General features: G+C 45.5%; 1 protein-coding gene across 2 annotated transcripts in view; it reads right to left on the reverse strand.

Annotated features, from left to right (window-relative positions):
- Nucleotides 1-24,640, reverse strand: part of AAGAB (alpha and gamma adaptin binding protein) — a 53,988-nt gene that overhangs the window by 11,287 nt on the left and 18,061 nt on the right. For both annotated transcript variants that reach the window (XM_062206193.1, XM_062206192.1), the window contains exons 4-5: nucleotides 24,550-24,639; nucleotides 21,673-21,756 (exon numbers count right to left, since the gene is read on the reverse strand). In XM_062206193.1, the coding sequence (XP_062062177.1) occupies nucleotides 21,673-21,756; nucleotides 24,550-24,639 (174 nt within the window). The remainder of the gene's footprint in view (nucleotides 1-21,672; nucleotides 21,757-24,549; nucleotide 24,640) is intronic.

A 24,640-nucleotide genomic window follows, 5' to 3' on the forward strand; every position in this document is an offset into this window, starting at 1 on the left:
GGTAAAAATAACTGAAAAATATTCATTGTCCAGATTTGGATGGATAAAATTATAAAAATTCAGAAGAGTGGGAAGAGAGAGAGGCTAGCAGCAGTCAGAAAACTTGGATTCCAGGCCTGTCTCTGTGCAGATATATGATCCTAGACACATGCATTAGTCTCCTTACACCTCAGTTCTGATCTGTACAACAAGGGGTTGTTACATATGGCCATGAAGAGCCCTGGAAGTCTGTGACTTTATGAAGTAAAAAAGCATTCTTTTGCCTCTCAATATTAACTTGGAAGTAGCCAAACTTAAGTATTTTTTAAAATTACTTAATAGCAAAATAAGAACTTTAAATTTCAGAACCTTTTAAGAGTCGGAAGGCTGTGAGTTTATGATTGAGTTTCAGGCTAATTACAGTAAACTGGAAAGACTTTTGTTCAGTATTTTCTTATGTACAATGGAGAATTTAGTCAACTAACAAAGCAGTTCGTGTATTCCACTGCTTACAGTTTTCAGGGAGTTAGAAATATTAATCTACACAATTAGAAAAATAATTCATTTGTGTTTGTTCAAAGTAGTCTGCACATTAACACTGCTCAAAAACTTGGATGATTTTTATATTGTGGCTTTAAAAAAACTCTCAAGTTTGGCCTAGTTTAATGCTTTATTAAAATTCTGCCCACACATACCCACTGTACAACTATTCTCAGAGAAAAGAATTATATAAATCTTTTCTTGTTTGCCAGGTTTCTGATCTCTGGGGTTCAGGACATGGAAGTAGTAGTAGATAGTTGTTGAAGCTGGCTGTACCATCTATGATTTTACTGATGCTGCAAAATATTGGACATGGAAGGAATAAATGAACTGACCTACAAGACTGATTTTTCTTGAACTTCAGGGATGCAGAAATTAGAAACATAGATTTACATGACATAAAGCAAACCATTCTTGGAGGCACAATAAGTATAGTTTCAATAGTCTAATAGGTTGGCAACTGTGGAATAATAGGTAAAACAGAAAAAAAAAATCTCATGGCATTGGTCATTAGACTAGACTATTCCAGGAAGTTCCAGAAACAAAACTATAGCCTCAAGAATAAACATCAACAATGAGAAAGTCTTATGCCTTGGAGATGAGAATTTATTTTTAATACACAACCAAGAAAACTTGAAATATGTGAAATTCTTTGGATATCTATTTATAAATCTCAAGGTACACTGGTATCATAGAAACACAAAATGAATTTCACAATAAACTTCTGACTTATATTACATGAGATATTTCTGGATTTAAAAATCTAGGTGGAAAGGGGTAATTTTAGCATGGGGAAAGCAGGGTTTTTGTTTTTCCATTTAATTTTTCGGCTCTTCTTTCACTTCTCCATTGTTCACCAAGGCAATATGCTAAGCACATGAATTTAGCGGCAGATGAAGGCATGCATTTAAACCCTAGTTCTGCCACTTACTGTGTTATGCTTTCTTTGTACCTCAGTTTCTACATCTGTACAGTGGGTATAATAATACTTAGCTTACAGAATAGTGAATGGGTAAATAATAGCTAACGTTTACTAAGGGCTTAATATGTGCAAGGTAATATTTTAAAAAGTACTGAAGGGGATGGTGTTGTGGTGTTAGCGGGTTAAGCCGCCACCTTCAACACCAGCACCCCATATGGGCACCACTTCAAGTCCCAGCTCCTCCACTTCCACCAGCTCCCTGCTAATGTGCCTGGGAAAACAGTATAAAATGGCCCAAGTCCTTGGGCCCCTGCAGCCGCGTGGGAGACCCGGAAGAAACTCCTGGCTCCTTGCTTCAGATCGGCATAGCTCTGGCTGCTGCAGCCAATTGGGGAGTGAACCAGTGGATGGAAGACCTCTCTCTCTCTGCCTCTCCTTTTCTCTCTGTGTAACTCTGACTTTCAAATAAATAAATAAATCTTTAAAACAAACAAACAAAAAAAGAATAAACTATAACTCAGAGATTAAGTGACTAGTCCAAACTCATAGAACTGGAACCAGAACTGGAAATCTAGGGTCCTCTAAATTCCATAGTCTTCCCATTAAGCCCAGAGGTCCTGTACCATGTAAGGGTAAGACAGGCACAGTGTCTCAGACAATGTCTTGACGTGCAAATACTGAATATGACAACAAATTTGGTTCAAATGCAAAAGATGTTTTTTAGTGATACATACTTTTGTTAGTAATCCTTCATTACAGGTCTGGTTCAGATTGTGATTTTCATCGAACTAAGGTGAACAACTCAGGACCGAATAACCAGTAATACTCCATTTCAATGCCACTCATTAACCGATCCCAGCCCACCAGCCCTGTAATGCCTGGAAGTGCTGATCACATAAAACTCACTGCAGGGGGCAAGCATTTAGCCTAGCAATTAAGACACCAGAGCCCCACATCAGAGTGGGTTCAGTAACTGGCTCTGGCTCCTGACTCCAGCTTCCTACAAAAACAGACTCAGCGAAGGCTCAAGTGAATGGGTCTCTACCACCCGCCTGTCAGACCTGGAGTGAGCCCCAGGTCCCAGCTCCAGGTGGGCCCAGCCTTGGCAGTACAGACATCTGGGGACTTCCAGGACGACTAATTTGAGCAATTTCCCTTCATTTACTTGTTTCTGGACAACTTGGAGGGGGCATCTTCAACAATGTCTCATCATTTTACGCATATATTATTCCCTCCTATCTTTAATTTTTCACAGTTCTCTCTTCCCCTTTTCTCCTCTGTCTCTCTCCCTTTCCAACTCTCTCTTAAATAACTAACTCATGGCAGACAGGGTAGGCCCCACTGTTCCTCAAGTACATGTACAGCAGAGTTCCCCAATCACTGAGCTACGATGTTGGAGGCTGCAGAGTTCTTTAGGGTGAATGTGTGTGCAGGGTGTGTCTGGCTTCAACCCACAAGATGCCTGCAGCACTGCCAGATGGCCCTGGTCAAGAACTGCTAATACGGGTCATACCATACTGTGTGGGTAAAAAATTCTTTTAAATATTCCATCAGAGGGGCCAGCGTTGTAGCACAGCAGGTTCAGCTGCTGCCTATGAAGCTGGCATCCCATATGGGTGCCGGTTCAAGTCCCAGCTGCTCCACTTCCAATCCAGCTCCCTGATAATGCACCTCGGAAAGCAACAGAGGGTGGCCCAAGTATGTGGGCCCCTGCCACCTATGTGAGAGAGCCTGATTGAGTTCTAGGCTCCCGGCTTCAGCCTGGCCGAGCCAAGGGCATTCTGGCCATTTGGGGAGTGAACCAGCAGATGGAAGATTTGTCTCTAACTCTCTGTCACCAGCAAATAAATAAATGTTTTTTAAAAAAAAATCCATCAGAAATGATTTTCCTAGAATCAGGGAAATAAACCTATACTATTACGTTCCACTTTTATTTGGTAAACTGAAATTTTTTCTGAAATCACAAAACGCCGGCGCTGTGGCTCACTTGGCTAATCCTCTGCCTGTGGTGCTGGTACCCTGGGTTCTAGTCCCGGTTGGGGCACCGGTTCTGTCCCGGTTGCTCCTCTTCCAGTCCAGCTCTTTGCTGTGGCCTGGGAGGGCAGCGGAGGATGGCCCAAGTCCTTGGGCCCTGCACCTGCATGGGAGACCAGGAGTAGTACCTGGCTCCTGGCTTCGGACTGGCACAGCGCGCTAGCTGTAGTGGCCATTTGGGGGGTGAACCAACGGAAGGAAGACCTTTTTCTCTATCTCTCTCTCTCTCACTGTCTAACTCTGCCTGTCAAAAAAAGAAAAGAAATCACAAAACAATCAGAAGAATCAATGTATTTTCCTTCACTAAACCACTGCTGGAAAAGGGCAGAACTTCTAAGTTTGTTATAAAAGCAGCTTCTCTAGGGCCGGCGCGGTGGCGTAGCAGGCAAGCCACCGCCTGCAGTGCAGCACCCCATAAGGGTGCTGAGTTCCGGCTGCCGCACTTCCGATCCAGCTCTCTGCTGCGGCCTGGGAAAGCAGTAGGAGATGGGCCAAGTCCTTGGGCCCCTATACCTGCATGGGAGATCTGGAAGAAGCTCCTGGCTCCTGACTTCTGATTAGCCCAGTGCTGGCCGTTGCGGCCATTATGGGAGTAAACCAGCAGATGGAAGACCTGCCTCTTTCTCTGCCTCTCTGTAACTCTGCCTTTCAAATAAATAAATAAATCTTTAATAATAATTTAAAAAAAGCTCTTTCTCAAGGACACAGGCCTAAGGACTGTACCTGGTTCCACACTGGGGTTCAGACACAAGAAGGAGAATCTCTGCTCTCCCTCTGACACCTGGGACACCTGCTGATAAGGCAAGAACTATTTCTGCTAATCCTTGAACAGGTAAAGAACACGACCAGGAAGTAACAGACTGTTCATCTTCTCCTGATTACGAGTATCTTCACCGTAGAGAACAAAGAAGAACATTAAATTACCAGCTAAAGATACCAATTAGTAATTTGGTAAATGTCTCCCTGAGATTTTCTACTATAAACACACATACACACACACTCTCTCTCTCTCTCTCTCTCTCTCTCTCTCCTTCTCTCCCTCCCTCTGTTCATAAACTGAACCAAACATCAGAATAGAACCCAAAATCGTAAAGGAAAGTTTTACACTGACTCTGGTAAGGGTCCATTGTAAGGTCCTTCCTATCTCCAGAGCCTAAGGCACGCTCTTGACAATTCCAAAAGAATGCTTAGAATTAAAAGAAAAATCATTCAGAAACAGGCATAGGAAATAGTGAGAGCAACAAAACACGACTTGATCATGAATAAGAAGGTGCTTTCTCTCCTGTGGCTCATAACTGACTCTAGGAAGAACTAGAAAAAAGGAACAGCCCCAAAATGTTGTGGCAAGGTGGCAGTAGGGGGTGGCGTGGGGGTGTGCCTCGGGGGTGACTAATGGGAGGAGACTTCCCATGCTCACTTGCTTACTTGGAGGGTGACATTTTCAACAGTCTCATCACTCTATTCAGCCACTATTCCTTCCTATCTTTAACGTTTCATGGTCCTCTCTTCCAGTCTTTAACAATGTGATCTCTTGTACCACCATATACCATGCTCACACTTGCCAACAGAAGTCATCACATATCCTGTTGATTTTACTAGGAACCACAATATTCACAGACAACTGCCAGTGCTCCAGTTTTGTTTTTGTTTTTTGTTTTTTTGTTCCACTGTATTAGGCACTGGGTTAAAAAGATGAGCAGTTCATTCTGACTCAAAGAACTCAGTGTTGTAGAATATAGGTTGGTATAACTACATGGTCCTGGAGTTCTATACATCCTGGAGACCAGAACGAGAGCTGCAGTGCAGACAGAGCCATGTTCCCAAGCCCTCTTTGCTAGCCATTCTTCCTCTCATTAGTCTGAAGTTCTTTTCTGTAACACAAGATTCAATATTTTACTCAATCATCCTTTTCATTCCTTAGAAAAGTTTTATATTAAGGGCATCTGTCTCCCACGTTCTCAGACAAGTAACCCAGGCATCACAGACAGACCCTGTGTGCTTGGCGCTAGTTCCTTATCACTGCTCTGTACACCAGCTGCAAACGGTTCCTGGAATCTGGGACTTCTGCCATGCAAGTTTATTACCAAGTGACATTAACAGATGATCAATTCTTTATATTTGTAATGGAAAAGACAAAACCTCTCTATGGAAGAATTGTTTTGACTACTAAAATTCTACTTAATCCTTACCTGCTTCATTGGGGATAAAGCTGTAATAGATAAACTGAAAGCAAGCCCTGAGGGCTTCTGAAATCCAGTCTCTGCAATGACTGCTTATCTCTGGGGGGAACAGAGCCACAACTTGGTACCATTTGTTTAGTCTAATCCCGCCTCCACTGATTGGGAACAGCGGGAGGTCACAGGATTTCCCTTCCTTGCCCTGTACTCTTGTGGCCTTCGTTCAAAGACCCACTAAACACCCCAGCGCCACCTGTGCGTTCTAACCTCCCCACTGAACTCACAGTGCTCAACTGACAAAGCTGGGGAAGGGAGCCTTGCGCTAAGATGGGAAGGACACTGTAAACAAGGACACTGTGCGTGTTACCTTCTTATGTGAAACCACAACTTCGTCTGAAAAAAACAGAAGGCAAAGGACGAAAACTCATCCAGCTTCTACTAACCGTCTTCTTTTCCTTGTTCCTAACACCAACTCTTAGCACAGGCACTGTGAAGTTCAAGGTACTGTCCTGAGCACGGCTGGGTCACGCGATCTTAACAAAGCACCTTGCACCTAGGCTTTCTGATGCTCTGGACAACGGAAGAGAAGATAACCTCACTGGAGACACACAGGGGAGCCAGCGAGGAATCAACTTTCAAAAACTTATCACACCTGGCGCTTACCCCAGGGTTTTTCCCTGCACGGAGATGACAGGAAAGGGACATTACCAGCTTATACATGACAGACCCCAATGACTGGTTTCCACAGTCACAAGCGAGGCTCTCATGGGCTGTGGGTAAGTCAGCTAGGCAGCCAGATTTTACTCACATTCCTTTCCTGAAACTACAAGCCAGATTTCCAGGTAGGGAAATGGAAGAAGAGTGCCGGGGGTGTTCTGCACAGCAGGCATGCTGGGGCTGGAGACGGCAGGAAGTGCCACCCAACTGCAAAGGCAGGCCTAACCGCTTCACTTCCTGGCCCAGTTGAGGTCAGGCCTTTAAAGCACAGTGGAAACTCTGACTTCCCTAGAGGTCTGACCTTCACAGTGAACACAGTGGCATCTGGGGATTTCCTCTGGGGTACAGCTTAACAATTCTTAAGCTCCGCATTTCTCAACCACTTCATTATGCCCTAACCCCACTCCCAGAAGCCTCTAAAGACTTTTTTTTTGCCTCTAATCATGCCACACCCTCCCCATTGAAATAGTAATACCACACATATACTGCTGCCCTTATGTCCTGTGCATGTATCTGTGCTTTTTACTTAAAAAGAGCAGGATTTTCTGGCCTCCAGGATTCAGTTAGGATTGCCCTTTGCGGGGGGGACACTGCCTCTGATCTGAGAGTGCATGCTTCAGCTTAGGAAACAGACACCGGTGCCAAGGAGATACAACTACGTCATCAGTTAACCGGGAAGTTACACTTACCTCTTTCCAGTATTATCATTTGCCTAAAAGTGTAGTACTATAAATTAACCTGTCTGCTCTAAAAGCTGATATTAAATAACATGAAGGTGCTAACTACACACTATGTACAAATAAGTCATAACTCAAACTGAAGAGAATGATTTCTTATGATCCCAAGTAGAATCATTAAAAATTAATATAAGCTATAGATCACTAAAAAGTAATACATAAGTATTTATCACTATCAGGGGCCTTATCTGCACTTTGGATTAAGTACAAAAGCAATGTGATAAAGATAGTAACAACACCTCTGCAGATACCCTTCTCAAAAGGATTTGTTTAGGGGCCAGCACTGTGGCATAAAGCCATCTGCAGTGCCAGCATCCCATATGGGTGCCGGTTCGAATCACAACTGCTCACTTCTGGTCCAGCTCCCTGCCATGGCTTGGAAAAGCAGTAGAGCATGGTCCAAGACCCTGCACCTGTGTGGGAGACCCAGCAGAAGCTCCTGGCTTCAGATTGGCCCAGCTCCAGCCATTGCAGCCATTTGGGGAGTGAACCAGCAGATGGAAGACCTCTCTTTCTCTGCCTCTGCCTCTCTATAACTCTGCCTTTCAAATAAATAAATCTCTTAAAAATAAAATAAAATAAAAGGGTTCATTTAAAGGCAGGCAGTAAGCCCTAAATCTCAAACACAATACTTGGAGTCGGTCTCATTAAAATCTTACTCATACCAGAGCCTCTTGACTAAAGGGTTCTATGGCCAACCAGCTCATCTGGCTCTGCCGACGGCCTATCATGCAACCTGGGTAAATTACTTAACAGCCATGTGACCATTTCTATAACTGGGCCATAATGTAAACCAACATGCTGTAATGGAAAAAGACACAACAGTGCCATCTGGTCCCACCTTAGCTACTAACTCCCTGTGAGAACGTGGGCATGTCACTTCTCCCGGGGCCTCTATCACCTATTTATAAAAGGAGAAAGCTGGAGCAGATGCAAGCATGAAAGTTCTGTGTCCCGAGTGCTCTCACCTTGCTAATGCACAGACACTGTCATGGCAAACTAAGTAACGTCCTTTATTAAGTTCTCCAGAACACGAGAACAGGGAATCTGGGTTCACCTAAACCAGTAGAAAGCCTGGTAGAAAAAAAATATTGTGCAGAAAAATCTGGGGACAAACATTATGGCCGCTCTCCAAACTATCAGCCTCAGAAGTTTAGGCCAAGAACGTCCCCAGCTTGCATCGCACACAACTGTTATCCATGAGAATTCACTGTGGCCCCTAACTGCTTTATGCCTCAATCATCTCTGAAGGGAAGCTACTGCCTAAATTACCGCTTGCTATGCTCAGTGAGGCCTCCGTTTTATGTATAACCGGCAAACAGTGTTAGCCTTAGGGAACACCCCTGAGTTACCGCAATCTGAGATTTGGGAAACCAAGTCCTTTCTTCTTCTTTTTTTATTTTTATTTATTTATTTATTTATTTATTTTGACAGGCAGAGTGGAGAGTGAGAGAGAGACAGAGAAAGGTCTTCCTTTTTGCCACTGGTTCACCCTCCAATGGCCGCTGCGGCCGGCGCATCGCACTGATCTGAAGCCAGGAGCCAGGCGCTTCTCCTGGTCTCTCATGTGGGTGCAGGGCCCAAGGACTTGGGCCATCCTCCACTGCACTCCCGGGCCATAGCAGAGAGCTGACCTGGAAGAGGGGCAACCGGGACAGAATTCAGCGCCCCAACCAGGACTAGAACCCGGTGTGCTGGCGCCACAGGCAGAGGATTAGCTTATTGAGCCGCGGCGCCGGCCTCTTCTTCTTTTTTTAAAGATTTATTTATTTATTTGAAAGTCAGAATTACACACAGAGAGAAGGAGAGGCAGAGAGAGAGAGAGAGAGAGAGAGAGAAGAGAGAAGAGAGACAAAGAGAGAGAGAGTGAAGTCTTCCATCTGCTGGTTCACTCCCCAATTGGCCACAATGACCGGAACTACGCTGATCCGAAGCCAGGAGCCAGGAGCTTCTTCCAGGTCTCCCACGTGGGTACAGGGGCCCAAGGACTTGGGCCATCCTCCACTGCTTTCCCAGGCCATAGCAGAGAGCTGGATTGGAAGTGCAGCAGCCAGCACACAAACCGGCACCCATATGGGGTGCTGCCACTGCAGGCAACGGCTTAACCCGCTACGCCACAGCACCGGCCCCAACCAAGTCCTTATTTGCCTTACGCATGCCCTACATTACGCAGTGCAATGAAGTCTCTTCTCAGATTTGGTGTTTCACACTTGCTACATCAGACGTCCCCCCTTCTTCCCATTCTCTTGACCACCGTCATTAAGTCATTTCCAGTTCCCTTGGAACTTCTTTAGGAAGAAAAGTGACCAGAGCAAAAGCTAGTCTCAGGGAGAAGACTCCACTGACAGACATGATGACACAAAGTAAAACAAATACTCTTTCCCCAAACTATCAGCATAAAAAAGCCATCCTCTCTCCCTGGACTGACAGAATTCCTTGATTTCTCTGTGCAACTAACTACTGCTAGGACTGCTGCACAAAGTACTGTGCTGTGGGGTGTTAAAGACACTCGGTCAAAAAGGGTGGGTGGCCATCCGGCAATGAATGCTCACGGTGAAACAGACTCGCGCAAAGGTTCCCAAGTTTTCTCTACAATAGAGCTGAGACTCTCACTGTGCACATAAAGCTCCTTGCCCCCACTTTCCTCACCAGACCACCTAGTTCTTTCCTGCAGAAATTTTCAAGATGCTTTATTGTTGCTGTCTCCAATTTCTGTCCTACCAACCTCCCTTAAACGTACTCTGCTGAGTCTGCTCTTCAAGGTCACTGGTGACCTCCACGTGGCTAAAACCAATGGCCCCTTCTTACCTGACCTACCAGCAGCCTTTAGCATAGCTAAACCACCCCTTCCACCTTGAAACACTCTTCACTTCGGCCTCTAGGACCCAACACCTCTGTGCGCAATCGTTCTCAGTCTCCTTGGTAGGTCTCCTCTTCTCCCTAACGTCTTGATGTTGGAACACCCTTGGGCTGAATCCTTGGCCCTTGTGGTCTATTAGACTGACTCCGCTGGTGATCTCAGCCCGGCTCAAGGTTTTTAAAGCCATGTATATACCTCTCTTCCCCAAACTCCACACACCTCTACAACCAGCTACTTGAAGTGTCTAGGAGCCATCTGAAGCGAAGCGCATGTCCAGGACTGAATGATTGGGGGCAGCACTGTGGTATAGTGGGTAAAGCCTCTACCTCCAGTGCCAGCATCCCATGAGGGCACCAGTTCGAGTCTCGGCTGCTCCACTTCCCATCCAGCTCTCTGCTATGGCCTGGCAATGCAGTGAAAGGTGCCCAAGTCACTGAGCCCCTCACTCACATGGGGGACCTGGAGGTTTCAGATCAGTCTAGCTCCGGCCATGGTAGCCATTTGGGGAGTGAACCAGCATATGGAAAACCTCTCTCTTTCTGTCTCTGCCTCTGTCTCTCCTGTAACTCTTTCAAATAAATAAATCCTTAAAAAAAAGGGGGGGGGGGTGCTGAGGCATAGCAGGTAAAGCTGCCGCCTGCAGTGCCAGCATCCCATATGGGTGCCGGTTCAAGACATGGCTGCTCCACTTCTGATCCAGCTCTCTGCTATGACCTGGGAAAGAAGCAGAAGATGGCCCAAGTCCTTGGGCCCCTGCACCTGCGTGGGAGACCCGGAAAAAGCTTCTGGCTCCTGGCTTCAGATTGGCACAGCTCCAGCTGTTGTGGCCATCTGGGGAGAGAACCAGCAGATGGAAGACCTCTCTGTCTCTCTGCCTCCGCTTCTCTGTAATTCTGCCTTTCAAATAAAATAAAATCTTTAAAAAACACACTGAATGGCCGGCGCCGCGGCTCACTAGGCTAATCCTCCGCCTTGCGGCGCCGGCACACCGGGTTCTAGTCCCGGTCGGGGCACCGATCCTGTCCCGGTTGCCCCTCTTCCAGGCCAGCTCTCTGCTGTGGCCAGGGAGTGCAGTGGAGGATGGCCCAAGTCCTTGGGCCCTGCACCCCATGGGAGACCAGGAGAAGCACCTGGCTCCTGCCATCGGATCAGCGCGCTGCGCTGGCCACAGCGCGCCTAACGCGGTGGCCATTGGAGGGTGAACCAACGGCAAAAGGAAGACCTTTCTCTCTGTCTCTCTCTCTCACTGTCCACTCTGCCTGTCAAAAAAAAAAAAAAAAAAAAAAAAAAAAAAAAAAAAAACCACACACTGAATGATTGATATGTGACCCTGCCCCTCAAAGTCTCCTTCCTCTGCAGCTTCCTCGTTCCAGTTGATGGCTACCGACCCTTCAGACTGCTCAGGCCCACAGCTGGAGTCTGCGTCTTCCAGACCTGACGTCAGATCATGTCATTCTTCTGCTTAACACCCTGCGATAGCCCCCCTCTCAGTATGACAGACTGCAAAGCCCTCAATCATCCGGGCCTCCACCAGTGAGTGACCTGTGCTCTGTAGCCACAGTGAGCTCCCTGACAGTCTTCCCACACAGCAGGCACACTCTCACCTGGGGCCTGTGCGGTAGCTTTTCCCACACCAGGTGTGTTCTTCCCAGTCACCCACAGGGTGAAATGTCCTTCGTAGCTCAACTGTGCAGCTCTCAAGAAGGCCTGCCCTGACCAGCCCACCCCGCAGCCTGCCCCGACCCCTGCACACCGCAGCCTGCCCCGACCATCGCACACCACAGCCTGCCCTGACCCCCGCACACCACAGCCTGCCCCGCCCACCGCCCACCGCAGCCTGCCCCGACACCCGCACACCGCAGCCTGCCCCGACCCCCGCCCACCGCCCACCGCAGCCTGCCCCGACCCCTGCACACCGCAGCCTGCCCCGACCACCACACACCGCAGCCTGCCCAGCAATCTCAGTGCTCCTAACTCTGGTTCATTACTTTCTTCCACTTATCTTCTCCTAACATACTATGTAGCTTGCTAATTAGTTGTATTGTTTTTTTTTTTTTTAAGATATACTTGTTTATTTTGAAAGAGTTAGAGAGAGAGAGGGACAGAGAGAGATCTACCTACCACTACACCCCCTAGATGGCCGTAACAGCCAGTGCTGGGCCAAGCAGAAGCCAGGAACTTCTTCCAGGTCTTCCAACTGGAAGACAGGGGCCCAAACACTTGGGCCATCTCCTATTGCTTTTCCCAGGCCATTGGCAGGGAGCTGGATCAGAAGTGGAGCAGCTGGGACTCGAACAGGCACCCATATAGAGAGCAGGTGCTGAAGGTGACTTAACCCACTATGCCACAATGCCGGCACCGTATTGTTTAATCGACAATAGTCTCCTATTAGAATGAATGATTCACAAGGGCAGAAATGTTTGTTCATTTGTTCTTTTCACTGACGAAATGCACATAGACCGATGCCTGGCACACAGTAAGTGTGGCCAAATTCCAGCATACCAGACTTACTCCCAGGGATTAAACACAGACTCTTACAAGTTAGAACTAGATGACTATCATCTACGTCAGTGGTTCTCAACCTTGGCTGCATATATGAATCCCTGGGCACTTAAAAATTATTGTGGCTGCCCCTCCCGTCTGATCTAAATGGTGGGTGAGGCCCAGACAGCACAGGTTTCTAGAGCTTCCCAGGTAATTCAAATGTGCAGCCAGGGCTGGGAGCCCTTGATGACGATCAACCTCGTTTTACAAATTATAAATACAGCGCAGAGACGATGAGATTTGCCTAGGGGCACACAGCTGAGTGGCACTGTTGTGACTGGAAACTGTCCCTTGATTCTTTGGAGAACAGTGCATAGGAGAAACTTCATCAAGACATACAATTTATAAGGCTACATGTTACAGCAGTTAAAAGCACAGTCTTTAAAATGATAAAGACCTATGTCCAAATCGGGCTCTGCTAGTTAACCAGCTATCATTAGTGGTTCTCAAATTTTACTGTGTATTATAATCACCAGGAGATAATTTACTGGGGAGGATTCTGGAAATCTCTATGCCTAGGACTCACACTATACCATTTAATTCAGAATCTTTAGGAGTCAGATCAAGACAGAAGCAGGCAGTGAACTTTAAAAGTTCATCAACGGGTGAGTGTTGGGGTGCGGTGGGTTAAGCCACCACGTAGGATGCCCGCATCTCATATCGGAGCGCAGGCTCAAGTCCTGGCTCCTTCACTTCAGATCCAGCTTCCTGCTAATATACCTGGAAAACTGCAGACGACAGCTCAAGTACCTGGACCCATGACACCCACGAAGGAGACCTGGATGGAGGCTCCTGTCTTCACCCTGGCTGCTGTAGCCTTTTGCAAAGTAAACCAATGGATGGAAGCTCAGGCTCTCTGCCTTTCAAATAAGTAAATCTTTTTTAAAAGGTTAATGAAGGGGCCAGCGCTGTGGCGTAGTGGGTAATGCCGCTGCCTGCAGTACCAGCATCCCATATGGGCGCTGGTTCAAGTCTCGGCTGCTCAGCTTCCTATCCAGCTCTCTGCTATGGCCTGGGAAAGCAGCAGAAGATGGCCCAAGTCCTTGGGCCCCTGCAGCTCCATGGAAGACCCGGAAGAAGCTCCTGGCTCCTGGCTTCAGATTGGCTCAGCTCCAGCCATTGCAGCCAACTGGGGAGTGAACCCCAGAGAGAGGATGAAGACCTCTCTCTCTCTCTCTGCCTCTCCTCTCTCTGCCACCCCTTCTCTCTCTGTGTAACTTTGACTTTCAAGTAAAATAAATAAATCTTAAAAAAAAAAAAAAAAGAAAGAAAGAAAAGAAAACTAGTGGCAAGCAAAATGGTAGGTCAAGAACTTTTTAAAAAAGTTAATGAAAAGGTAAGATTAAAAGATGTTTCTTTTGGTGTAAATTTTTTTGAACTCACATAATTTATTCATAGTACACATTTTCCATGAACTTTTTAATGAAAACCATATGCAGAGATTTTTGTAAAAGTTTGTATCAAAATAAATTTATATTTTAATTCCTTTTTCCACAAACTTTTTGAAGCCTTCTTATATTTCTTAAAATCCCCCAGGTGATTCTCATGTGCAAGCAAGTCTGAGAATTCATAAGCTAAATGACCTGGGCAATTACTGGGTCTCTTAAGCCTTGCTCATATGACTATCCCGAGGATTAAATAAGATGATGTATATGTGTAAGCAACTGCTATTACATGATTGTTACCTCTCTCCTTTCTAAGCCACCACTGCCGTCCACCACTGCATTACCCTCATCAGTGTTCTTTCCTTCCTCTTCCTCTCTACTGCTATGTGGTCCCCATATCACAGAATTCAGCCCTCTCGAAGCACACAGTGTAGCGAAGCACACAGTATACTCACAAACTCTCCAATCACCATCACCATCTAACGCCAGAACATCCTTATCATCCCAGAAAGAAAGCCCAGACCCATTAGCAACCTCTCTCAGCACCTGGGAACCACTAACCTACTTTCTGGCTGTAGGAACTTAACTATTCTGGACATTCCATATAAATGGAATCATATAATATGTTGCCTTTTGTGTGCGGCTTTTTTCACTTAGCATAACGTTTTTCAGGTTCATCCACACTGAGCAGGTATCTACTCTTTGCTTCTTTTTACAGCTAAATAATATTCCACTGTATAGATCCAAGCACATTTTGTTCTCAGTAGCTATTTCCACTTTCTGGCTCCTATGAGGAGTATTGCTATGAACACCTGTACGCGATTTTTTGCATAGACATGTTTAGATTTGCTTGGGTATACACCCAGAACAGAACTGTTGGGTCATAAGGTAATTCTACGTTTAATTTTTTGAACAACTGCTGCTTTTCCAAAGTGGCTGCAGCGCCACCTCACATTCCCCCCAGCAGTGCAGGGTTCTAATTTCTCCGCGTCCTCTCTGACACCCAGTGGGTGTGAGGTGCCAGCTCATCATAGCGGTGATCTGCACATTTCTAATGACTAAGATCTGTAGCTTGTTATGTGCGACTGCCATTTGTGCATCTTCTTTGGAGAAACACCTGCTCAAATTCTTTGTCATTTTTCAAGGGATTTATTATGGCTCCTGATTATTGACTTGTAAAAGTTATTTATAAGATACTAGCTATTAAATGTAAGTTTTACAAATACTTTCTCTCATTTTGAGAGTTATCTTTCATTTTCCTGATAGCGTCCTTTGAAGCACCAAAGTTTTTAATTTTGATCAAGTCCAAGTTGTCTTTCTCTGGTTGCATGTGTATTTTTAAGTATTTTTAAGAAAGAGACTCATTTTATTTGAAAGGCATCATGGCAGGGAGAAGGAAGGAGAGAGATGGATATCTTCCATCCGCTGGTTCACTCCCCATATGCCTGCAACAGCAGGGGCTAGGCCACGCCAAGGCCAGTCAGGAACTCCATCTGGGTTTCCCAGGCGGGTGGCGGGAGTTCAAGCATCTGAGCCATCATCCACCGCCTCCCAGGTGCACTAACCGGAAGCTGCATGGGAAGTGCAGAGTAGTCATCCCAAGCAGTGGCTTAATCCACTGTGCCAAGACCCATCCCACATTGCTCATTACTTTTTAAGGAAAGAGATGAAAGGCAAAAAGTATGAAGATGTCCTGTAAGTAAACTATTCAGACTTGATGTGGTAAGTCAAGCCAGGTCAAAAGAACGTAGCTTGCCACCATTTAAATCATGAATTCCTATTCGGGAAGCACATCCACTTTATCTCAGTAAAGGGCAGGAAAGAAGCTAATCATCTTCAAGTTACCAGATTTTCAAATTAAATATTTGATCCCTGAATGCCAAGTCCAAGAAATTGTTAAAAACAAACAAACCATAGTCAGATTTGCATGTTTTCTATGCTTTTATCTTAACATCTAAACTTTCATAGTCTTTACTTGAACTGGAATTGTTTTTCCGAACACTTAAAATAGATTTTTTTAAAGTTACAAACTAATATTTTTCTACAATTATACAAATGTAAAAAATAGCCTGGCATAAATGTGGTGTTCTAATACTGCTTAGTAAATACTAGACCATACAGAATCCCAAATAATGAACTGGGATTAAGCAAATTTCCCCAAGTAATAATCCAAAGAGTCAATTGTTATCATTATAATTTTTCTAACCAAAACAACAAAAAACAAGTCCTGAGTCCTAAAAATGTTACCCAGGGGTAGGCATGAGGTACATGATGGAGGTGCCACTCGGGACAACCACATCCCATGTTGGAGCACCTGGGTTGGAGTCCCAGCCCTGTTCTGGATTCCAGCTTCCTGCTGGTGTGGGTCCTGGGAGGTGGCAGGTGATGGCTTGAGTGGCTGGGCCCCTACCACTGCGGGGAAGGCCCAGACTGAGTTCCCAGCTCCTTGTTGCATTCTGGCCCAACCCCAGCTGTTGCAGGCATTTGGGAGTGAACCAGAGAAAACCAGATTTGTGTTGGCTTCTCTGCCTCTCAGATAAAAAATTAATAAACAAGAAAAAGAATTCCTGAAAGAAAAGTTATCCAATACCTGTAATATTTTTCTTTATTTTGTCAAACCAACTTTCTGATGTTCAAAAAATAACTGCTTTCGAAAGCTTTTCTGAGTAGCAATGGTTGCAGAATATCAATGAAGTTAATGCCACTGAACTATGCACTAAAATGGTTAAAATGGTGGATTTTATTTGTATATTTGACCACAAGAAAAGAGAGTAAGAGAAAGAAGGAGTCGAGAGGACAAAGATTTCTAAAATAAAGAAACAGCTGGCAGGCAACATTTGGACATTCAAGAAAAGCCTGCGGAGGAGAGCCGGGGTCCCGGGCTGGTGGGACGAGCCCCCAGCGAAGCGGGGTTCCATAGCAGCACAGCAGGGAGGTTACTGTGGGAGGGTAACACAGCCCACCACCCAGGGCTCTGTCTCTAAAGGACATGCCTCCCTCGCACCAAGGCCTGGGCTGTGCCCACATGTCATCGTGCACCTGCACACAGGGTTCCACCTCCAGAGACCACCTCGGCCAGCATCCTCTTAAATTAACAGCAGTATTTTAGCTTTTGGTTACTGGCAAACTGAAGTCCTACTACTACAGAAAGAAAAGAGGAAGGCAAAAACACTTTACAACAAAGAGCTATGAAAAATCTATAATATGCCTCTGTCTTGCTGTTGTTCGAAGAATACTGTGCGTCTACAGCAAGTAGCATGGCGTTTTTAAAGAAAATGCTTTTGATACACTTCCAAAGTAAAAAAGTACATTCATTCAGTTTCTAAATTTATAGCCAAAAATGTAAATTACAAATCAGCAGCTCTTTAAGTTATGAACTTGGGGGCCAGATTCCCTAAACAATGATTAAAGCCAAGTAATCTTTCCTGAAAATAGCTCTCATAAATCTAGCAACCATCACTGAATATAATTTTATTCTAAATTGATTCAGTTTAGGTACCACATATTTTTTTTTCCAAAGATTTATTTATTTGAAAGGCTGAATTACAGAAAGAGAAGAGAGAGGAGAGAGAGGAGAGAAGAGAGAGAGGAGAGAAGAAAGAGAGGAGAGAGAGGAGAGAGAGGAGAGGGGAGAGGGGAGAGGGGAGAGAGAGGGAGAGGGGAGAGAGAGAGAGAGAGAAAGAGGTCTTCTATCCACTGGTTCACTCCCCAGATGGCCACGACAGCCAGGGCTGGGCCAGGCTGAAGCCAGGAGCCTGGAGCTCCATCCAGGTCTCTGACATGGGTGGCAGGGGCCCAAGTACTTGATGCATCTTCCGCTGCTTTCCCAGCACATTACCAGGGAGATGGATGGGCAGCAGAATAGCCATGACTGAAACCAGTACTCATATGGGATGCCGGCCCCAAACACCACATCTTTTTTATTTTTTTAAGATTTATTTATTTATTGGAAAGGCAGAGTTAGAGAGAGGCAGCGGCAGAGGCAGAGAGATAGCCGTAACAGCTAGAGCTGAGCTGATCTGAAGCCAGAAACCAGGAGCTTCTCCTGTGTCTCCCACATGGGTGCAGGGGCCCAAGGACTTAGACCATCCTTTACTGCTTTCCCAGGACATAGCAGAGAGCTGAATTGGAAGTGGAGCAGCTGGGACTTGAACTGGCACCCATATGGGATGCCGGCACTGCAGGTGGCAGTTTTACCCACTATGCCACAGCGCTGGCCCCAAGCACTGCATCTTAAACTTGTTTTTATAGCATAAACAGTAGAGTAATGCCTCACTATCGTTAAATGCTCAACAAGGTTTTCATGAATGAATGAATGGGAAAGACTTCTTTTGTTTCTTTGTTTTGCTAACAGGAAGATGAGAATAGGGGCTGGCAGTGTGGCACAACAGGTTCAGCTACCATCTGCAGTGCGGGCATCCCAAATGGGAGCTGGTTCAAGTCACAATTGCTCCACTTCCAATCTAGCTTCCTGCTAATGGCCTGGGAAAGTACCAGAAGATGGCCCAAGTCCTTGGGTCCCTGCAATTGCGTGGGAGAACCAGAAGAAGCTCCTGGGTCCTGGCTTCAGATCGCCATAGCTCCAGCCATTGAGGCCATCTGGGGAGTGAACCAGCAGATAGAAGACCTCTCTCTCTTTCTCTGCCTCTGCCTCTGTGTAACTCTGCCTTTCAAATAAACAAATAAATTAAAAAAAAAAAAAAGATGACAATATAGGCAACACCTCCTTGTCCTTCTAGATCTATAGGGCTGTATTTTGGTTGCTATAACAATCAAAGATAATCTAATCTCTGTAATTTGACTTGATACAGACATTAGATTTTTCTCTAGAAAGAAAAAAGGGAAGAAGGAGAGAGGGGGAAAAGAGAAAGGAAGGAGAACGGTAGCATGCCAGAAGGAGCTTCTCCAGTAATGACGAGGGTCAGAGCCCACCTCAGGCAGGCTACAGGGTGCCAATCTCACATAACACTCGGTGTCTACAAAAACCGAGATGAAAGATTTAACTCCTAAAACTGATCTTCCACTTGACCTTTTATCTCAGGGAAGATGGAATGAGCTCACTGTGAAATAAGACTTTTCTCACCCCTTTCTGGAGTGTCTCATCTAACATGGCATACTTTTTCAGACAGCCAAGAGCTGTAAGAGAGAAAAACACTGAACAGGTAGCAATTCCTAATGGAATAGGTTATGGACTACACTGTATCTCCACAGGGCCAACATTGTGGCACAGCGGATTAAGCTGCCACCTGCAATGCCGTTATCCCATATGGGCACCTGTTCAAGTCCTGGCTGTTTCACTTCTGATCCAGCTCCCTGCTAATGTGTTTGGGAAAGCAGTGGATGACCCAAGTGTCTGGGCCCCTGCCACCCAGGGGAGACCCAGAAGAAGCTCCTGGCTCCTGGCTTTGGCCTGACCCAGGCCTGGCTGTTACAGTCATTTGGAGAGTGAACCACAAATGGAAGATCTGTTTCCTTTTCTCTAACTAGGCTTTTCCAATAAATAAATAAATAAATGGGAGGAGGGAGAAAGAAAAATGAACTGTATCTTCTCCATATTTATATATTAAACTCCTAACCTCCAGGACCTCAAAATGTGAACTTACTTGAAGACAGGCTTGTGGTAGACATAATTGAAATGGGTCAGGCCGCAGTACAGTGGACCCTTACTTCAGTATCACTGTTGTCCCTTCAAAGAGGGAGAATCTGGACACAGGCACACAAGGAGAATGCCACGAGAAGACAGGAGCTATGCTGCCACGAGCCAAGGATCCCGCAGAAGCCGGGAGACCTGGAACTGCTCCTTCCCTAGCACCTCCAGAGGGATCGTGGTCCTGCTGACACCTTGACTTCGAACTTCTGGCTTCCGGGAACTGTGAAGCAACATGTTCCTGTTACACTAAGCCATTCAATTTGTGGTGCTTTGCTGCTGTGATCCTAACAAACTAACGCAGACTCTTAGAGCCCAGCGTGTGCCAACTGGTCTATGCCTCTCAGACCACAGTTTAATCCAGCCTTCTGCCACAACGCTCCCTGACTTAAGACTCTTCCAGCTCCTTCAACTGCCAACCCATCCCCCAGATCCCCACACCACCATCACATTAATCTTTCAAGGATGACAACATCTTTGTATCACCCCCTTAGTAAAAATCTCCAGGGGTGGATGTTTGGCCTAGTGGCTATGATGTCAGTTAGGATGACCATATCCTATGCTGCAGTATCTGGATTTCATATGTGGCTCTGGCTCCTGACTCCAGTTTCCTGCTAATGGACTCTAGGAACCAAATAATTGGGTTCCTGTCACTCACATGGGAGACCTGGATTAAGTTTCTTGTTCCTGGCTTCAGCCTACCCCAGTCCCAGCCATTGCAGCTGCTGTAGGCTTTGGGGAGCATATCAGTGTTGACAGAAGTACGTGTGCCTGCCCTCCCCACTCCCTTCAATTAATAAGTAAAAATATTTTAAAGTAGCAAAAAAAACCTCGAGCAATTCACCTGTTCCTGCAGCAAAAAGCCCATCCTCCTGCCTTGTATTCAAACTTCTTTTTTTTTTTTTTTCCTTTTAAGATTTATTTATTTAGGGAGCTGGTGCTGTAGCATAGTGGGTAAAGCTGCTGTCAGCAGTGCTGGCATCCCATATGGGTGCCAGTTTGAGACCCAGCTGCTCCACTTCTGATCCAGCTTTCTGCTATGGCCTGGGAAAGCAGTGGAATCTGGCCCAAGTGCTTGGGCCCCTGCACCTGTGTGGGAGACCGGGGAAAAAACTCCTGGCTTTGGATCGACCCAGCATTCTGGCCATTGAGGCCATTTGGGGAGTGAATCAGCAGACAGAAGATCAATCGATCGATCGATCTCTCTCTCTCTGCCTCTGCCTCTCTGTAAATCTGCCTTTCAAATAAATAAGGAGTCATTTATTTATTTGAAAGGAAGGCTGACAAAGAAAGGAGAGACAGAGAGAAAGAGATCTTCCATCCACTGGTTCTCTCCCAAAATGGCTGCAACAGTCCTGGCCAACGCTAGGAGCCTAGAACTCCATCCAGGTCTCCCACATGGGTAATAGGAGCTCAAGTCCTTGGGCCACCTTTCACTGCTTTCCCAGGTGCATTAGCAGGGAGCTGGATCAGAAACTGAGCAGAGAGAACCTGAACCGGTGCTCATGTGAGAAGCCAGTATTGCAGGTAGTGGCTTAACCTGACATGCTACAACTTCGGTCCCTTAGGTCAAAGTAGCTGTGGTAGTTAGGCAAGATTCCCTAGTGAGCCTAGAACACACTCATATAGCCATTATTCACGATGCTCTCCTCCCCTGCTTGCCATTGTCCCTTTTACCAACCCCAATCTTGACCATCCCATGAAGACTACTGTCAGGACCCTCTTTTTCCCTGGAGCTTTCTCTATACACACAAGGTTAATGCAGAGGTGACATGTCTGACGCTATGCACTTACGGCCTCCGTCAGCCATCTGCACTCATCAGCCTAGGTGCACGCTTGGATACCACTGCAGAACTAGGAGACCTTAAGGACAGAGGCCAGGTCTTCCAAGGTTGGGGGTAGTTCTCGAAGCCAACAACAATGCCACACGCATTACAAGGATCTGCTACATTTGTACTGAACAAACTCCTAAACACATGTTTAAAATCCCTAGCAATGCTACTTTTGGCTCTTCCTTCCAACTGAAGACTTGAGAATTGGACTTCATATAATCCTAACGGTTCCACATATATTCAAATAATTTAAAACTTAACAATAAACGGGGTGTGGAGGGAGAGTCCAGTTACTTACCATTCTTCATCACGACATTGGACCAGACGTTGGCATTCAGGGCCTGTATGATTCGCTTTACTCCTGTGGATTCTGGGAAGTCGTCTGATCGGGAAGGAGAAATTTATTTTACACACATAACTCGTACTTACATACACAGCCAAACATATAAGGGGGCTTCAAAAAGTTCATGGAAAATGGGCATTACAGAAAAAAATCACGTATAGATTTCAAAAATTTTTTGCACCAAAGTAAAATTATTTCTTATTTTGGAAAATGGAATTCCATTTCCACAAACTTTTTTTTTTTTTTGAACAGGCAGAGTGGATAGTGAGAGAGAGAGAGAGACAGAAAGATCTTCCTTTTTGCCATTGGTTCCCTTCCAATGGCCGCCGCGGCCGGCGCACTGCGGCTGGCACATAGCGCTGATCAGAAGCCAGGAGCCAGGCGCTTCTCCTGGTCTCCCATGCAGGTGCAGGGCCCAAGGACTTGGGCCATCCTCCACTGCACTCCCGGGCCACAGCAGAGAGCTGGACTGGAAGAGGGGCAACTGGGACAGAATCCAGCGCCCCGACTGGGACTAGAACCCGGTTCCACAAACTTTTGAAATCCCCTTGTATGTGTATATATCCTCCAAGCCATATTTTTAAATAACTGATGCTTACTTATCTTGTTTATTTACTTGTTACTTCACAGTATAACCTATTAAATAAGGAAAAAATAAAACAAATACGGAGCTTAATGTTCCCAATATGAACATTCTATAAACTAAAACAAAAACTCCGCCTAGGAGAGTTATATAACAGTCACCTTTATTATAAAGGCAAAGGCATTTTTCATGTGGCTGAAAAGTCTGAAGAATGTAATCCACACAGAACCTGTCTCTAGTGGCCTGGCCTCGGTGGTCTAACAGGAGGCACACAAACTTAGAAGGCAGAAGCTGTGATCTGATCCCAGGCTCTGTCGCTTACAAGCTATTTGATCAAGGGCAAATCACGGATGCGATCCTCAGAGATGCTGTGTACACCTGTCTAGAGGAAAGATGCACCAGAACTGAGGGCTTGCTGCTGCAATCCTGCCCCCAGACTGGAAACCCCTTGAGGGCAGAAATAACGTTTGTGAAGTTCATTATGCCCACTGCTGCGCACGGTGCCTGACAGACAGCAGGCACTCAGCAACCGTCTGATGACTCATCTCAAGAACACCAGCCCGCTACTGACCTCACAGAAATACGGTGAGGACTGAACTAACAGCAATCTGCAAAGATGACTCTACCACCACCCAAGTCTGGATGAGGACAAAGAGGCACGTTTGTCTAACATGAATGACTCAGTTCTTGAAAGAATAACTAACAGCTTTAGATGGTTGTAACCAGGAACCAGAAAGGTGGTCTCAAAGAGCTAGAACCAATAAAATTAAATGTAATACCAACAAGCATGAAGCGCCACACCAATGTCTGAATATATGCAAGTAAAGGAGGATGGAATATGGCTTGGGAGCAGTCTGTATTAAGAAATTCTAGGAAGGTTTTCGTTACCTTACTTAAAGATGATATGTATAAATGTTTAATTTAAGACTAACTTGAAACAGGCCAAGAACACTGTTCAGACAAAAGGCAAGAAGTACACTGATACAAAAGAGCAGAGATTCCAAAATCACAACAGTCGACTACAGACAATGGGAAGAAGAGAATACTCCAGTGCTAACAGGCTCACGTACACAAAACAGGGAATGTGTTTCAAGTGACCTAGAAAAATATGCAGGAGAAACTATACTTGCTAACTTTTCAATCTTCTCAAAAACGAGCCTTTAAATTTCATTTTTGTTTTCTTCTTCTCTGGCAGTGTTTTACTCCCAAAGGGAACAGCATTTTGGAAAAATTCTAACTGAGCCAGAATATAGACAGACATTTCTTAATTTCTTTTTTTAAAATACAGGTCTCATGTAATGAGTGCTCCTGTTCTAAGTACTTAACTCTTATTGGCTGCCCCCGCCTAGAATGTCTTTTGGAACAACTGTTTCATGTCTTGTCCCAGATTTTCGTGAGCCAAACCTGTCATAACCTGGTACATCCCACGACAAGAATTCTTACAAGGAGGAAAGACAAGAAAAGGGGGCACAGAGAACACCCAGAGTCCAGGCAGCAGCAGAGGCAGTTAACACAGTTATCCTGGGAGGGCATTCTGGTCTATTTTGCTTTCAAATGTCTAAAAGGCAACCCCCCTAGGGTTCCTGGAATTCAGTCTTAGCTTATAATGAATTCAAAATAAGAAATACACATTTCATCAATGACTATAGGTTTAATTCTCCTCCTTTGGCAGTAGGGATAGAAAATAGAAATAGAAATCCTTTACAAAAAATATTTTTAAAAGCCCTAAAATGTGCTGGCATTGTGGCATAAGGCGTTAAGCTACCACCTGCAACACTGGCATCCTATACGAGCACTGGTTAGAGTCCTGGTTACTCCACTTCCCATTCAGCTCCCTGGTAATGTGCCTGGGAAAGCAGCGGAAGATGGCCCAAGTGATTGGGTCCCTGCTATCCAATGGGAGACGAGGAGGAAGCTCCTGGCTCCTGGCTTTGGCCTGGTCCACCCCAGGCCACTGTGGCCATTTGGGGAGTGACCCAATGGAAAAAGCTATCTCTCCCTCTCTCTGTAACTTTGCCTTTCAAATAAATGAAACAAATCTTAAAAAAAAAAGTCAAATGGTTGTTGAAAACATACAAGTGGATTATTATATTAATGATAAGAACACAACAATGGATTTTACTCAAATCTTTTCAAATGACTAGGGAAAAAATAACATTTCTTGAATTTCACTGAGATTCTTAATCCTTGAATTAAAATAATCTCTCATGTCTCAATCCAAATGTGTATCTTCTAACACAGACACTTACCATCCTCCTCAGGCAGCTCCTCTGGACTAAGTTCTACCAATTCAAAGCCATGTTTGATGCACCATTCTTGAGCTTTTTGTCGGTTCACACC

Source organism: Lepus europaeus, chromosome 11, assembly GCF_033115175.1.
Source record: "Lepus europaeus isolate LE1 chromosome 11, mLepTim1.pri, whole genome shotgun sequence".
Taxonomy (NCBI): domain Eukaryota; kingdom Metazoa; phylum Chordata; class Mammalia; order Lagomorpha; family Leporidae; genus Lepus; species Lepus europaeus.